The 18,107-nt window shown below is 48.4% G+C and overlaps 1 protein-coding gene across 1 annotated transcript in view; it reads left to right on the top strand.

Annotated features, from left to right (window-relative positions):
- Positions 1–1,909: 1,909 nt before the first annotated feature.
- Positions 1,910–18,107, top strand: part of PAPPA (pappalysin 1) — a 235,416-nt gene continuing 219,218 nt past the window's right edge. The window contains exon 1 of the mRNA XM_044265042.1: positions 1,910–2,333. Within this exon, the coding sequence (XP_044120977.1) occupies positions 1,910–2,333 (424 nt within the window). The remainder of the gene's footprint in view (positions 2,334–18,107) is intronic.

Below are 18,107 nucleotides of genomic sequence, written 5' to 3'. Positions count from 1 at the left end.
TCACTCTCCCTGAAGTGTACAGAAATGATCCCAGCTCTCCGGAAGGATCTGGAGCAGCCCTGAGGACAGGAGTGTGTGGGGAGGAAAGTCCCTGGTTCGTGGAGCAAATTTCACCTCAGGCTCCTTAGCATGCTGTCCACACGCAAACCTCACACGGCATATTTTTATCATGACATTATTTGAACATACTGGTAATTAATAATTTGTAATACTACTACTGCTAACTCATTTTGAGTTATTAAACACTTGGAAGGACCAAAAAAAAAAAAAAAGAGAAAGCGAGAACTGTTTTGCCATAAGGGGGAGCTTTTGAGTTCCATAAAGAGGGGGGAAGAAAAAGAGCAAAAATATATTACATATATGTCCCAGTTCAAAACAGATCCACAAAGCAGCAAATGGTCAGGTCCTTACCTGTGACTTGAACAGTTTCAGAGAATCTGAATTTCTTAGGTTGAAAACGGGCAAATTAATATTTTTCTCTCTTTTTTTTTAATAGAAAACTACAATAATTTCCAACAGCCATTAGAATATTTTTGAGTATTCAGGAGTATTTAGAGACCTAGTTGTGCTGAGTGTAAGCTTTGGAAAGGCAAATGCCTTGGAAAATGCCTCGTTGTTCAATCACCTGGTTGTTCCTGGTGATTCCGTGAGGATTTGGGGGACAACATTTGGACTAGCTGAAGCCAGTACCACTGGGGGCTCAGGGAGGAGAAGGGACATTCACCACTGCATAACTTTAAGGGAATTCTGAGCTGGGAAAAGGATAGGGAAGGCAAAAGACAGGGGAAAGGAGGAAGGAAAGAGGAAGAGGGAGAGAAAGGGAGTGGAGAGAGGGAGAAAAGGAAAGGGAGAGAGAGGGAGGGAGAGAGACTGAAGGAGAGAGGGAGAGACAGCATTACAAAAAATTCAGAGAATCAAGTTTCAAGACCCTTTCTGTGCTACAGAGAAGGATGAGGTTTACCAGCAGACTGCAAAGGGGATCCTGAGCGAAGAGAGAGATTTTTCTCCCGCCAGGAGGAAAAAATAATAATAATAATAAGGGGGGGGTGGGTTCTGAAGGAGGGGGGAAAAGCAAGCAAAACAAAACAAAAACAGGAATGTGTGTTTTGAGCAGGAATGAGGAGAGCTGGAAGGACGGAAAGGGGGTGTGTACAGAATTTCATTAAATTGTTACTTTAAGATTGTCTTCTTAAAAAAAAAAAAAAAAAGGAGGGGGTGGAGAAGCGGGAGCGAAGGAGGCAAACGGCGAAGTGGAGGAAGGCTGGGTAGCTCGGCCTCTCCAAACTGATTGATTAGTCATGATCCCCGCAGTTTGAACAGGGACTCATTCAATTGGGAAGGTGGAGCGCTCGGGAGCAGATTAGCATACGCTTGTTTACTCATCTTCTGAGGGCTTTTTTCCCCCCTCTTTCCTTTCATTTTGTGAAGGAGGGAGGGGAGGGGGGACTGAGGGGGGGGAGAAGGGGGCTGTGGCTTGTGTTATAAAGGACGCAAAAAATAAATAAATTAGAGCATCTTTTGGGGGGAGGGAATTCAGCGGATCAGTGTCTTAGAGGAGCTTTTTTTATTTTTATTTTTTTGAAGAGCGAGAAATCATATAAAATAAAATGAAATAAAACAAGGAGGAAGGCAACCAGCTGTTAGAGGGGGAAAAATAAGGCAGATAAAGGAGCGGGGAGAGAAATTAATTGCCAACCAGGAGGAGTTGGGCTGTATTTTTCAGAGGTGGGGGGAGTGGAGCACACACCTTGAGGAGGGAAGCGAGAAAGAAAAGAAAAAAGCAAGTGGAAGGGGGGGCTCGCCCAAGAAGGGTGAAGAAGCGAAGAAAGTCGAGGCGCCGAGGCTCCCAAAGCTGGCAGCTCCGGGCGGCGGTGCAGGGGCGAAGGGGGGGCGGGGGGGACCGTCGGACATGCGGCTCTGGAGTTGGGTGCTGCGCCTGGGGCTGCTGAGCGCCGCGCTGGGCTGCGGGCTGGCCGAGCGCCCCCGCCGGGCCCGGAGAGCCCCGCGGGCCGGCCGCCCCCCGCGCCCCGCCGCCGGCCCGGCCACCTGCGCCACCCGGGCGGCCCGCGGCCGCCGCGCCTCGCCTCCGCCGCCGCCGCCGCCGCCGCCGCCGGGCGGTGCCTGGGAAGCCGTGCGCGTCCCCCGGCGGCGGCAGCAGCGGGAGGCGAGGGGCGCCGCCGAGGAGCCGAGCCCGCCGAGCCGGGCGCTCTATTTCAGCGGGCGAGGCGAGCAGCTGCGCCTCCGGGCCGACCTCGAGCTGCCCCGGGACGCGTTCACGCTGCAAGTGTGGCTGCGAGCGGAGGGGGGCCAGAGGTCTCCGGCGGTGATCACAGGTAGGCGAGGGCGCCCCGGCGGGTGCCCGGGCTCGGGTGTCGGGCCGGTTGGGGGCTTGCGGGTGTGTCTGGGGGGGGAGACTCCCTGACCGGAGGCACCGAGGCGCCCGGGAGAGCTGCGAGCCTCACTTTGCCCCATCTGCGGAATGGGCGCACTGGGAAAGCTTTTTGCCTAGCCCCCGGGGAGGAACTCAGGGAGTGCTCCTGGCGGCCCGAGACCGGGCTGGGGCACGCAGTGAGGGCTGGTCCCTGGAAAGCCTTGTGCCCGTACCTCGTATATTGTGTTCGAGATGGTCCCAGGGACCATCTCTGTTTGGGATGGAGGGGAGGGTGACCCAATAGGGAGGCTTGCGAAAAGAGGCCTGGGGGATATTGATTTCTTTGACTTTTTAATGGAGGTGAGGTACCCCCCCACCTTCATTTGGGCCCTTTACCCCGAAAGCCTGCAAGAACGGGGTGGTTGTGGTCAGAAGGACTGAGAAGTCCTCGAAGTGCCCCAAAGTTGCTTTCTGCTTGATGCCTGCCTGTGGGATGCACCCCCTTCTCCCCTGCCTCAAACACACATGCACACACACACCCCGGCATCCCGTCCCCCGGCTTTTAAAGCCCAGTGCCTGTCACTCGGGGCTGGGGCAAGACCTTCCTAACGCACACCCAGCCAGTCTTCTCCAGGCACGGCCGCGAAACGGGGCACTTTCCTCATTTGGGACTTTTACGAGCCCGTAATGAATTTGAGTTCTCCCTCTTCACCCTCCCCTTCCCTGTTCCACAGCAAAGCCCATAGTGAAACCGGACACTTTGCAAGGGTTGCAAACCTTAGAAATGCTCCAATATCCATTTTTCCCCCTCTAAATGAATCTGTGGCAATGCTTTTAATTCAACTGGGGTGGGGGGGGAAGGAGGGGCGGCGCGGGTGGAGAGAAGGAAAGTTTGCCTCTTTGGACTGAGACTGGGAGATTCCCTTCCTGCACAAACAATTTTGCCATGTCCTAGGACGTCTTAAAGTGAGAGTAGGGGTTCCCCCTTTGCTGCAGCCAGGAAACGTGGAGGCGGTTCGCGATCCCACCCCCTTAGACACACACACTTTCTTCGAAGGGAAAGCTGTGAGTTCTTCGGGCAGTTCTGCCTCATTCTGTCTTGCTGTGGACTTTCTCAGACGTTGTGCTGACGCTCTTCTCCTTCCGTGAACCCCATTTCGGGGGACCCAAACTCTGCTGCTGTACCAAGAATCTAGCCCCAAAACTCCCAGTCTCCGGATCCCAAACCGAGAGCAAGAAAGTCACTTTCCCCCACACCTGACGTCATCACATGCTATTTTTTTCTCTCTGACTCCCCCCCCCCCACCCAAAAGAAGGAGAGGGAAACTGAGCTCATTCACTGTTAGCTTCCAGGTCCTAGGCACCTGAAGTGGGGTATACTGTAGAATGGAGGTAAAGTGCTATTTATACTAATAACAATGACGGTGATTATTCAGGGCCATATGATATGTTTACTTCTCTTTCGGAACATCGGAAAAGCATAGAGCCTGATGCTTGGAGAGGATGGAAAAAAAAAATGAGTAGATCTGATTTTTCCTGAGCTTTACCTGTCATGCTAATGATTTGGAATGCTTTTCCTCTAGAGGGGAGGGCCCAAGGCTGTATAGGTATCATCAATGAAAAGATAGTAAATACATTTGTTTTTTTTTTTAATAATATATATATAACACCTGGGATTCCACAGGAGCCTGGCTTTATAAATGTCTATAATTCAGACAAGGAGCCTCTCTTCGCACGCGTTCTCTTGAGCACTCATTCACTCTCTCACACAAAGATTGTGCAGTAAAATATTTTAATTGGATGGGGGACGTTAAGTTATTATTGCTTGTATAAAATGCCTGGCCCATTTTATGTGTGGAAATAACATTCCTCTCAAAATGCAAAAAAAAAAAAAAAGAAGAAGAAGAAGAAAGAAAGAAAAGAAAAAAGAGAAAGAGAGAAAGAATGGAAAGGCGCAGCTCTCATATAGTACCAGAAAGCCAGGAGCTTTTCTCCCGAGGATTCTGGTGGATTTTTTTTTTTCCCTCCCCTCCTTGAGTCTGAGCCAGAATTGGCGGTGTGTAAACACCTGGCCCTGAGCCAGAAAAGACTCATTCTGCGTATCCTCCACACGGTACAGACTGTTGGACTAAAAAGAACCTGCTTCTCCTTGAATTAAAAAGCAAACAAACAGAGGTTCTTTGCAGAAGCACTTTTTTTCAGCTCCTTCCTTCGTCCGTGTAAGTTCAGGCAGGGAGAGGCAGGGCCTAGGTGGGCAGCCCGGATGCCCGGTGCCCAGCCACGACCTCCGGACGCCCAGTTTGCCGCCTGACCTCCGCCGGCCACCTTTGGCTGGGCGTCGCCTTCACTTTAGTAGGAATCCCTGGTCCCCTATCTTGAGAGAGCAGGCGTTTCTCAGCGGGGAGCGCGCTGCTATTTCAGGCAGAGGGTTGCTGCCTGGCTTTCAGGCCAGGCTGCCTTACATCACTCTTTGCTGCGGGATTCAATTGGGTTTCGTAAAGGTCTAATTTTACGGTGCTGTTAACCGGGTCTGTCGTCTGGCAGAGGCAGGCCTTGCTGCTCCTGGTAGGCGGGCTGTGCTCCCAGATCCGCCCGGGATGCTATTTCTGCGCCGGTTCAAACTTCACTGACACCAGTTCAGACAGGCGTGCTCTGGAGAGGCAGGGGGAAGGAGGGAAGGAGCAGCGTGCTTCTGAAGCCCAGAAAACATGCCTTTTATTTTTCCAAAAGGGAAGAACAAAAAAATATATATAAATATATATATATATTTATATATATAAATAAAAAGGGAAAAGCTGATGCAGACAAAAACAAAGCCAAAGTTAGAAAGTGCTTGTGTCCAGACTTCTCCTGTGGGCCCACCAATGATGGAAGGTCTTGAGAATTGAAGAATCCTTTAAGACTACAGGGAAAGTGGTCCTCAGGGGTTACACACACATGCACACACGCACACACACGTACGCACCCCAATTCTCTCTGTAGTCAGGTAGGGAGTCAGGAGTGGGAGGAAGGGGTGCTGCTAGCTGATGCAGCTCCTGGATGGCAGGAACTGGGCTTTAATCTTAGGCACGTGGCCTTCCAGGGCCTTCCCGCCCCCCACGGCGGAGAAAAGACGTCTAGTACACAGCATCACCTCTTCCCTGTCCCCGGACCCACCACCCAGGCCCAACCTTGCCTTTATGTACAGCCGCTTGGGCTCCCTTTCAAGTCCAGGATGGGGGGCTTTCTTCCACACTCCTTTGCTTTTGTCCCGTAGCAGCCAGGATCCAGACCCCTTGCCCCTTATCCCCAAAGCCACCCCCCCCCAAAACCCGCCAGTCCAAAGAAAGAGAAAGGAGAAGAAAAAGAAAACAATAGACTCAATTTGCTCCATCCAGCAGAGGCCCGGAGCAGCCGTTAATCTTGTTAAAGTTTCTCCTGACGTGTTAGATAAGTGAAATGTGGACCCCACAAGTGGTGCCCTCCTCCCACCCCATCCCTTCCTGATCCAGAATTCCTGCTCTGAAGGCGAAAGGGATTTACCTGAATCCTGTCCAGCACCTCTGCTCGCCACACTTTTTTTCTTTTGTTCCAAATGCTGGGCTGTTGAGTTTGCTGGCTAGTTAGAGGAATCTTTTTATTTCCTCCCTCCTATAGCCCCCACTTCCGACTACCTACCCAAACCCCCCACAAAGAGTGCCTGAAGTTTCCCCACTTCAGAAGTGCTGGAACAGGGACGGCTGGGTTTCAGGGAGTCCCTCTATTAATACAGCTCTCCCCCGGACTGTCGTAGTTACATGCAGAGTCTAGAATATTGCAAGGGTTAGAAGCCAGTTTCAGCCATCAGGTTACCTACGTGAGAATCCACCTCTGCCCCGAACTGGCTGGGTGACCTGGGGCAAGCTAGTTGACTCCCCTGGGCTTCAGCTTCATCTACAAGGTGAGGACAGCGGAAGTACCTGCTCATTAAATGAGCTCACGCAGGGAGAGAGTTCAGCATTGGACTTTGGTGGATCGTAAGTTCTCCATGAACTTCCCTCTTAGTATTGGACGTGATTTCCCAGAGCTCAGTCTTACCCTTATGGACTGAGGACACCGAAAGGCAGGAAGGAAAGCAGCTCTTCCTGGATGCCTCCGAGGGGCCACACACAGCGGAGGTGACTTAGTGCACAGACCCACAGGCCGTCAGAGAGGCAGAGCCCAGATGTGAACTTGAGTTTTAATCATCAATTCCCTCTTCAGCAGTCTTTCTGGGGAGAGGAGAAATAGCTCACATTCCCTTCTTTAGCCCTGCTGCAGAATGTCCCCATTCCTTTCCGCGTTTCTGGGTGCTGACCATGCCCCTACAGATTTAAGAGGATAGAAAATGAGTCTAAGTCTCACGGGGAACCCTGGCTTTGACCTAGCAGTTCTGTTTCTCCTTTTGCGCCAGATTAGGCAGACCGGCTTTGGACTATCTGTTGCCGGTTCCCCGCCGTGTGATTTGAATCCGGTCATTTTTTCAGCTCGCTATCCTTTCGTTTCCTCATCTGTAAAATGGGGATAGTGATCCCGGGACACTGTAGTGCAGTAAACATGCAGAAAGTACCTGGCACAGTGTCAGCTCCTATTAGGGACTCGGTCAACGGTGACGGGATCCAGTAAGTAACCACATTCCCTTTTCCAGTTTGCTAACTTGGCCTTCCGGAAGCTGGGCCTGTTTGCACTGTTAGGGTGTCCCCTCTGGAGTTCCAGGGGAGTTTATCTAGAGTAGACCCTGTATCTCAGGGGGCAGTTAGACAACCCCCACCTCAAAATCCCTTCCTTGCACTTTCATTTCCTCTTCTTTGACCTACTTGGATGACCCCTTGGTGGTAAGAGCCAGAGGAAGTCTAGAACCACTGGACCAATGAATAAGAAAACCAGTTAGCACTGAAGAGAGTGTGCACCCTGGGGAACAAAAGGCAGACAGTGGTCATAGTGAGGTCCAGGTCACAGATCCACTGTCACATGCCTCTCGCTCCTTCCCCGGATGCCCTCAACTTCCCCTTTTCCCCAAGCAGCCATTCACGTGGCCGGCTGGGGTGACAGAGTCTGCATCACCCTCGCTCCTCTGCAGGGAGGGGAGCAAACTTGAGGCTCAGAGGTGTGCAGCTTGGGAATGTGGGTCGTATGCTGTCGGCCTAGCATGGACCGGGACAGGCAGCTCATTGTGCAACAGGGAAACTGAGGGCCAGGGTTATACAGGGGCTAAGAATTCAACTATAGAGACCATATCGTCCAGTAGTTCACAACCCTGGCAACACTTGGAATTATTAACCTTTCAAACATCCCAATGCCTGGGCCGTATCCCAGGGATGCTGATGTCAGGGGTGTGGGGTTGGCCTGGGTGCTGGTGTATTTCAAAGCCTTCTCAGGTAACTCGGAAGTACCACCAGTGGGGAGAATCGCTGATCCAGTTCAATGTCTCCTTGCTCTGCAGGAGGGGAAACTGAGGCCCAAAGGGGAAGTAGCATTTCCCAATTACTGAGATGGTTAGTGGCTAAGACTTCAGAGAATTTTACCTGTCTCCATTCTGAGTTGCCAAACGCCAGAAGGGACCCTTCCTTCATTCGCAGTTCCCCTCCCCAAACCCCTGGGTGCTGTGGCCATGACATTCTTGTGTGTGAAACTACACTCTCTCCATCAGGGGTCACCTCTGAAGTGCTAACACACCTGTAGGGAGGTAATACTGAGTTCTGTGCATTTGAGTTTAAATGAAACTCCCCAGGTGGTTGGAAGGGGAGCCTGGCTGAGAAGGAAGGGAAGCTCATTTCCGAGGCATTCTCCACTTTGCGCTGGACTAGTTCCATAGGAAGGAGTATGTTCCTTTTGTTTCAGAGCCTCCCCTTTGAGACTACTCTGAAACCCGTAATGGCTGTAGCTGTCTCGAGGAAGAGGAGGGAGGATCCCTAAGTGCGCCGGGTAGGAGGACCCCATTGACAGCTGGCTTGTGCCTTGTGAACCTAAGGCCAAGGGTTCAGGAATCCAACAAGTGCCTGTCTCCCCACTCAGCTGGTCCCCTTCCCTTCTCTCACTGAGCCTGTCTCTTCTTGCTGTACAAAGGCTCTGCTTCATGCCTTGATGCACTTACTAGAAATACTTAACTGAGAACTGACCTGTGGATCTTGGCCCCTTGGCTCCTTTGAAGACCTGAAATGAGGCCTCGGGAGCTCTGAGTTCAAGTACCGGTTTGGCCTCCTGAACTGTGGGACCCAGGGCTCAGGGGACAGAATTTCCAGTGTGGTTATGTCAACCACACTGTGGTTGTGTCAACATCCCCCTGCCGTGGGTTGTCACAGAAACCCGGTGAGACGGTGGTGGCAGAAGCTCTTGGCTAAGATCTGAACCTGGTCCCCATGTCTGCAGGAGGAGGAGGGGCTAGAAGGTGAGAGAAGTGAAGAATTTGTGCCATCCAGGTCATTCCTGGGAAGGCGCCTTCATTATCCTCATTCACACTGCAGATGATAAATAGTGATCGAGTTAGCAGATCTTTTCATACCTGTGATCTCACGGGAGCCCTTTGACGTTGGGCCTTCACAGGCCCACGGAATCCTACTGCTTACTTGCTGCCTGACCTTGACAACTGCTCATTGGGCCTCCGTGTTCTCAGGGTGCACAAGGCAGGGCTGGGATAGAACAGGAGCTTTCAAACTGTGTCGCACAATCTTAGGGATCCCCTGCAGAGATGCTGAAGGGCAGGTTTCTGCCCGTGCCCTCCCACTTTCCCTTTAGATTATTCTGTGTAAACTGTGCACTTCCACAAGATTCCATTTGAAGGACTGGAACAGAGTTGAACGGACGGGGAATGACATGGAAGAATTATTGTTAGTTAGTTCTGTTCATGTGTGATAATGGTAACGTTATTATGTATACTTAAGGCCCCTAATCAGTTAGAAATGCATCCCAAAGTATTTATGGGTTAAACTACATTATATCTGTTTTGTTTAAAATGTTCCAGAATGACCCAACCTCCCCCCTGCCCCCCAAAAAAGGCATGGTGGGTGTGCTGGATGAAAGGAGACCAGCAGACTGATAACAATTGTTGAGAATAGGTGATAGAAACAATGGGCTTCAGTACATTTTTCGTGTGTCCCTCCAGGTATGGTTAAGGATTTCCATAATAAAAAGTTAAAAATAAATTCAGAGCCTGACTGCTGTAGGAGGTGTTGAAAGTCTTAGATCCCTGCGTGTTCTGTGAGCTTATAGGTGTCCCGGTACTGAGGTGCCAGCTTGGGGAGGGTCAGGGACACTCCCAAGGTCACACAGAAGTCAAATGAAAGTCCGGATGCAGTCCAGGCTTTGGATACTAGGAGCTCCCTCTGCCCTCCCCTCTGCACTCTCCTGAGCTCAGGTGGCTGGCCATCCTGGGAGAACTCAAGGGGGCGCTTCCCAGGTGCCTCTAGGTGGGGCCACTGGAGCCCTGCTGGGCAGTAAGAAGCTTCTGAGTGAGGACATTCTTGGTTGTATAGAACCATCTCACACACTGGGAAGCATTTAGTGTCTTGATACCATGCCCAAGAATCCCCCAGGATCTATAAGTCATTGTGACAGTCCAAAGCATATTGTGGCAATACACATGCATACACACAAACACACATTTCCGCATATTCCTATTTCTCACTTTTCTGGCTCCTCATTTCTCTCCATCTCCAACTGCCCTGGGAGCCTTCTAGAAACTCCTCGAGATCTGGGGGAAGGACCTATCTCTATCAAATCTCAGGAGAAGTTGACACTATCACGAAATAGGGGAAAGGAGCCCAAATTTACCAAGGCAGTATTTTGTAGTGCTTGATCGTAGGATGCCAGAGGAAGATGGCCTGAGTTTGATTTCCCAACTCTCCCACCTGCTAGATGCATGACTTTGGGCAAGTTACTTAACATCACCAAACTTTTCCCATCTGTGAAATGCGGATAACACTGGCTCCTACTTCATGGGGTTGTTTTGAAGATTAACTGAGCCTCCATGTGGAAAATGCTTAGTAATGGAATCTAGACTGTGGGTAAGCCCAGTAAACGTTAACTCATGTTGGTGTTATGTGTGACCGACTCTTGCCACCTTGCCACACGTTAGTTCTAATTCTCTCAATAACTCTGAGTTGGACAGGCTTATCTTCTTTGACAGAGCCTAGGATTGCCTTCCCTTCCTTACCAAGCAGGAAAGATATGTTACTTTCAGTCTTAACATCAAGCAGAAAGTTAAGTGAAAGGCAAAACTGTAAACACTCTATTGTTTTGTATTACAAAAGCATGTGTCCTCCTTATAGAGAGTCTAAGGGATACAGATCAAAACAAGGAACACAGTAAGAATGTGTCCATCCCCTGCCCAGGCATCAATCAGCAAGTCGTTATTGAGCTCTTGGTACATGCCAGGTTCCACTTTGGGCCCTGCATCCAGAGCACTGAGCATATGAGGAAGATATCCCTGCTCTCAAAAAGTTTGTGTTCAGGGATGGGGGAAGGAGGTGGACACAGAGTGTAAATGAGTGAGTGACTATATCACACATTGACCTGCTCATGAAGGAAAACAGAAGGAAGCCTGGGGCACATTGCAGGAGTGGGGTTACAGGAGGAGTGAGTTTTAGTTGGGTGGTCAGGGGAGATGGTAATGAGAAGTGGCATTGGGGAAGTCTTGAGTAGACCCAAGGCTATCTAGAGAAGACCATGGTGTAATGGAGAAGGAAGAGCCATGGGCTAGGAGCTAGAAGGTGTCAGTTCTAGACCTGCCCAGTCATGAGCTCACTGTGTGACTTTGGACCAGTCACTTTCCCTCTGGGGGGCCAATTTTCCTCATCTGTACAATTGGAGTAGGGATGAATTTATCTTTGCCATAGAGACCCTCCTAGCAGAGATCTCATAGGCTTCTATAATCATAATCAGGACTGACCTAAGACAAAACTGTGAACTTGGCAATAATTTCAGTTTTCTTCCTGGTTTTGGTGCGTTTTCCTCCACTAGGTGGTGCCTGTCCCCCTCAAGGCCCGGGTGCCCACACACTTTCTGCTTCCTCGCCCCTGGCAACACTCATTCTTGAATAATGACCCAGTATTCCTTCTTGCTAAGGTTTCATTGTTTCATTGACTGACAACAACTTAGAAGGTTGCTCTTCCATGACATATATGCACTTTGATGTGTCCCCAGAAAGCTTTATATCAAAAAGCAAAGTACTGTTGAGTAGAATTTTAGTCAAAGACTGACTAAAGACATTATTTAGCTAATATTGGTACTTCCGAATAGCTGGAAGGCGTCTCAGTCATTTTGCTAATAATCACTGCCACAAATACCCAAAAACTCACAAAGTCACCTTTCCAGTGGTCACTTACTTGGCTCATGGTTAAATTATTCACATTTCATAATTTCTTCCTATGCAAAAGCCATTTCAGATAAGTTCCTGGGCATCATGGTGGCTACTGACCTGTTAGTCTTGCTTATCATGTTAATCAGATTATTCCATGAAGTGAAATACTAAAACTCTGTGCTCCGTTACCGTCTGTTAGCCTGCTTTCCTTCTGCGAGTCCCCAGCTGTCATTGTGAAGTACCTCTTATTCCTTCTTGTTCCCCTGCTTCCTCTCTCTCTTTCTCTTCCACACACCTAATGCAGTTTCTTTGTCCACTTAGATTTTTATTAAACAAGAAAAATAGCATTTGTTTTTCAATATTATTTGCTATAGACCCAAGGTTCATGCCTTAAGGTCTCAGGTTCCAATTCATTTGGAGGAAACAGAGACAGAGAGTCTAGAAGGTGGGAGGTCATAGCTTGGCATCCATGGATATAATTATGGGGAGAATGTAAGGTCTTTTGCCTTCAAGAAATTCATGGTCTAATGTGGACCTGTCTCCTTGGTCATCAAGAAGTTACTTCTGTATCTGCCCCATTCCATCTTAATTCCTGTTGCTCTGTCAACATGAAATGTGGCTGGGTAGAATATGACCATATGTGTTTGTAAGAACACATGTGACATTGTAGATATTTCAGCTACAAAGGCTGATTTTAAAAAATGGAAAATGATACGATAACAGGTCAGTCAGGTACAAGATGGCCTTGTTCTAAGAGATGCAAAGTTCTTGGGAAGAGAACCCAAGAAATGAATCCAGACTATACTGTTTTGTAAACTAACAGTTGAGGTAGTCCCCAAAGCCAAGGTTGGTGAGTCAGAAGGATATATCAAAGCCATTCTCTCCAAAGATGAGAAGCTGAGGGTAGGTAAGGGAAAGACTGGTCCAAAGCAGTGGGCAAGCTGGGTAAGGTCCTCCGTCCTCTGAGTCTTAGGCCAGGTCTCTGTCAGCTTGTCCCCTGACTTTGCATCCTTTCCCATCAAATAATCACCATCTCTCTGCCGATGAGCATCATTTATCTGCCAGCTCTTCTGGAGTCCAGACTCCTAGATTCACTAGACATGTTAACATGCTCATCCAACTCAACATGTCCAAAGCTGAATTATCATTTCTCCAAAATTCCTTATGTTCCAGTCTGGTGTCACCCACTCTAGATAGATCACCCACCATACTCAGTCATCCATTTCAGTCTTTCCTACCTCCTTAACGTTTTTATAACCAACCTTCTGTCTTCCTGGCTTAGGTCTCCCTGCACCTTTTGCCTTGACTCTTTCCCTAGTATTGTAATGCCTGCCTCTCTGAGCCTCAATTTCCGCTCTGCACCCCTTCAGTCTGTCCCCCATCATCCAACAATGTTTTCCAAAATGTGAATCTCTAGCTAGAGGCCCTTTGATAACACTGGCGTTATCTGCAATTCACCCAGATACCCTAGGCTTTCCCCCCAACATCATTTTCTTTAGTTGGTGTGTTTCCTATATTCCCCTGAGCCGTTTTGCAGACTTCTTCTGCCTCTACGGGGTCCTGCTCAAGGTTTTCTTCTGTGAAACCCTCCCTGACTCTTCTCCACCTCTAATCCATCCGTCCCCGCTGTACCCTCTGCACACATATACTAAAACACCTACAGTTCTTTATTATATTGAATTGTGTGCCTATTTGGGGATATCTCAACGTCTCCACTGCCTAGCACAGGCTCTGGCTTATAAAGGTACTATGTTCATTTCTGTTTAATGAATGCACGACTGGATTGGAAAACCAGCTACATGTCTAAAGATTCCGAGAGAGAGAACTTGGGAACCTCAGGCATGTTGCATTACGTAACTGAAGCACATGACCTAACCCGTGCGTCATACTCAAAAACATTACACAGTGGTTAATTCCATTTCCCCTTGAGCGAAGCAGTCAGAAGGGAAAAGAAATCTGGCCTTTCAAAACAGAGGGGGGAGGGGGCAGTGCATTTCAATGCCTCCTCAACTCACATTTCGTCTTCTCTAATCCAAGCCACATTTTAGCCTTGGTCTTCCTCCTCTCAGCCCCTCGCCTGTTTGCAAAGGATTTGTTTTGTGTGTGCACCGCAGCCCATAATCCCGAGCTTTGCTCTCCTCTCAGATTTCCCCCTCTCCCCCTTATCAGGTTCTTACTGGGCCTTGAGTACCCTGGAAGTCATATCTGTTGCCTGGGTTTTCATCCATTTCCCTCCTTCCTGATGGGGGGAACCTTTCCATCTGCTTCCCTTGATCTTGTGAGACCTTGTGGTGACCTCAGGATCTGGAATCCTCTATCTGCTGTTTGTATACCCTTGGGAGAAAGTACACATTCTCAGCGGTAAGAACAGTAATAAAAGCAGCAAGCTTATAATGAGCACTTACTATATGCTGGCCTGTGCTGAGTGCTACACTTGGAACCCTCTGAATTCGGTTGAGAGAGTTACAGGACTTGCTCAAAACCCCACAGTTAAAGGGTGGTGCGACTGGGGTTCAAACGCAGGCCAGTTTAATTTTATCTTTATCCACAGGCTTAGAGCATGGCGTGGAACACAGTCGTTGTCCATCCAGTAAATGTTCCATGAGAGGGTAGATACATGCATGGATACATGGATGGAGGAAGGAAGGAAGGAAGGAAGAAAGGAAGGAAGGAAGGACCTCAAGGGGGTGCCCCTAGTGACTAACGAAAACATTTTGAGATTGGCTGTAGAATGAAAAGGGCAGGAATGAAGGGTGGCAGAGAAAGAAGGAGAATCTGAATGAACATTGTAAGGTTTCAAAGACAGTGGCTAAGAAATCTCTTTGGGATGCAAAATATATTTTATTTGCAGGTGACTTTTGAACAAAAGGCCATTGGCATCCATGAGAGCATTTCTCACCTATAAGTAGTCTTCTGGGAAATAGACAGTGACTTCAAGGCTGCTGCCTGCCAAAAACTTTAATGAACCCCTTGTTTGGGAATCATAGCTTAGGTCCTTTCCCCAAGCTCTGCTCGACAGAGGCCCACCGTCACCTTCCGAGGAGCGACCTGGTACACCCTGAGCTGAATCTGGGCTGTATGCAGGTGATCATGCTACATGAACTCTGGGGTTCTGAGTAGGAGAATGACCCTAGAGTGTCACGGTTGATTTTGTGGTATGTTCTCACTGGAGCCGATTAAGGCTCTCAGGATGATGCCTTTATAGAACAGTCCCACTGGACCGATAAGATCTGATCCAGTAAAAACAAACACCGCCTTTGGTTCATCCCTTTCCCAGTGACGATTACATTCTGCTTTATCAAATGTGCTCAATATACAGATGGAGATACTGAGGTCCAGGCACAGTAACTTGTCAAATTAAGCTGATTTGATTAATGCGAGGCAGCCATTGGCAGCAAAATCGTAACTATAATTCAGATCTCTTGACGTTCAGATCAGTGCTCCTTGCACTGAATCACTTTAATTTCCTTTTCAGGAATGGTGGGGGTGGGAAGGATGACAGTTACATCTGTGGGTTCACATTAGTGATGTATTAGAAAACATCATACAGCTGTTTGGTTACTTAAGCACTTCTTAGGTGCCAGGCTCTGTCCTTGGCATTTTAAGAGGTTCAGTAGGAAATGGCATTTTATTAGAAGTAAACCAACCAACCTTCCTGCCTGCCTTCCTTCTGTGCACCTATCCATCCATCCATCCATCCAACCATCCGTCCATCCATCCAACCATCCATCCACCCATCTGTCCAACCATCCATCCATCCATCCACTCATCCAACCAAACATCCATCCATCCATCCATCCATCCATCCAACCAAACATCCATCCATCCATCTATCCAACCATCCATGCAATCATCAATGGATGGTTGTTGAGCACCCTTTAGTCTCTGTATATTATACATTGAACCAGGAGGGAGGGACTAAAAAGAAGTACAGGGAGGGCACAGTTCCATCCCTTGAGGAGCTCCCAGTCATAGCGGAGGAAGCAGACTGGTAAACAGATACATAACATCATGGTAACTGCTATAATGAAGCAATTAATAGCGTCCTGGGGAAGCAGAGAGGCAGAAACACTGTGTTCTTATACACCCATGTTTATTACAGGGCTAGAAAGTGCTCTGTGCTTCAGAGGCCTACGAGGTTCCTTCCATTTGGAAGGGGCAGAGACTTTCTCGTGAAGTAGATGGCATGTCTGTTTACGTGGAGTGTGTGCTTTGCCTTGCATGTGGGTCTGTCGTGGATGCCATTTTAGATGTAAAACCTTAAATCAAATTAGAACAATAAGCACTTTTTGATTCATGTCTCAGTTGAGGACATTGGCCCGGAGCAGCTTTGAGGAGCAGGACACTAGGAAATGATTAGACAATTCCATCCATCACCATCCGAATCAAGTCTAACAGCCCCTTACATCTGCCTCTCATTGCATTTATCACTCTGTTGTGTTCGCCTTCCTATATGTCTGTCTCTCCCCTTCTCTCCCCAAGCTCCTTAGGGGCAGAGGCCATTTCTGTCTTCGTCTCTGTTTATTCTTTGCTTTAGCACAGCACCAGCCCCGCCCACCCATGCTCAGAACTTTGTTGAGTGAACTGGAAATGGCTCCCAATATGGGAGAAGATGGGGTGACTGGAAGTGGGTGCTGTGAAGGAAAGGAACTTTGAGAAATGACCTCACGCATCCTTGTAAGGGCCGAGCAGTGAAGGCAAACATGTTTGAATGGCACCAGCCGTTAGGTATTTCCTCATCTCTCTAGGCTGACCAGTTACCTGTGTGTGTTCTTCCCACCCTTCCCTACCACTCTGTCTCCCTTTCTGTGTGCTAAGCCAGCGTACCATTCTGTTAGCTTGAAGGACTTTTCCCCATGGTTTTCTGTCAGCTTCTCCATCCCTGGAGAGGGACGGAACTGTGTGGGATGTGCCTGTGCTCCTCCTGCGACTGTCACCTGTGCTTTGGAGAGCTCTGTGATGGCAGGAATCATATCTGCTGTGCTCAGGGCCTGGCACATGGCAGCAGTTCAATAAGGATTTGTGGGGAGATTTCTGGATGTGTAAATGATGTGAATTGAGAACACATCTGGACCAGTTCCCTCAGGTCCGAGAGGAAGAATCAGGTGTCCAGATGGGGCAAGAAAATTTTCCCAAGTTCTGTCCCAAATTAGAGCAGAGGAGCAGTCGAGCCCAATTTTCCTGACCCTTCCTTCCATCCTGTCATATTGTGCTGGGATTTGAGCTTGGCCCTCTGGAACTTGGTCACACAAGTTTCAGACCACCAAATCCTGCAGTTGGATAGGACCCAAACTATCCTTTTATGCCTGAGAAGTCTGAAGCCCAAAGAGGGAGAGAGATTTGCCTAGGGTCCCACAGCTGTGGTAGTGATAACACCAAAGCTTCCAGAAAACCTCTGTGTATTGCCACATAGTCCATCAATATAGAGTATGTGCTTGATGCTGTTAAAGATACAGTAGTGAGTAAAATAGAGCAGGTCCTTGCCCTCATAGACTTTATACAATTGTAATGTCTTGTATATTAACAATGTTGAGTGATAAAAGTGGGTCATTAGAGAAGACTGGAGTAGAGGGACTTTGGTTTAGGTGGTCAGGCAGATGTTTGAATAACAGATGAGAAAGAAGTAAGCCATATGAAAAGATAAATTAAGACCGTTCCAGAGAGGGGAGGGGAACACAGCTAGCAGGGAGACCATGAGGCAGGGAGAGTCAAGGATGCTGAGGGAACAGGTGTGTAAGCCACTGGGAGATAGGTGTCTGTGGCTTGAGGCAGTGCAGGTCGTGGAATCTGGATTATAATCCAGTGGAACTAGGAAGTTACAAGATATGGTGATCACTCCAACCTTGAAGTGGAGAACAAATGGCATGAGGCCAAGAGTAGAATCCCAGTTATATCTCTATCAAGGTGTACATTTATTATTGGTTGTATTATTTTAGTAATGACTTAGTATTTTGGTTAATATCATTGCCTTGCATTTCCTTGCTAATACCATTCCCAATTAAAATATCTGAATAGCACTGATCTCTTAGATCAACAGAGAAGCAGGGTTTTCTTGAACCATCTGGGAGAACTTGAACAGATTTGTGAACCCTGAGACATTTTCTGTAAAAATTTGAAGGCGTACATTTTTCTGGGGAGAGGTTGTCATCAGTTTCATAAAGGGGTCTACGGTGCCCAAATGATGACTTAAAAGACTAATAGCAGGGGACACATGAGGTCATTTCCTGAAACCTGTACCCAGCTCTAAAATCTGAACACTCCAGGATATCTGTGAACATGAGAATGTTGATGTTGAGTTGTCAGTTGAGACTGAGGAATTGCACTTTCCTTCATCTGTATCCTTGTTGGTGTAAATAGAATTTAGGGCTTTTTTTTCCCTTGGAGAAGAAGTTAGTCTATTTCTTCGAAATAGAATCTCCAACTGTGTTTATTCAAACTCTG

Source organism: Neovison vison, chromosome 9 (genome assembly GCF_020171115.1).
Source record: "Neovison vison isolate M4711 chromosome 9, ASM_NN_V1, whole genome shotgun sequence".
Classification (NCBI taxonomy): Eukaryota; Metazoa; Chordata; class Mammalia; order Carnivora; family Mustelidae; genus Neogale; species Neogale vison.
This window is presented reverse-complemented; position numbering and strand designations above follow the sequence as displayed.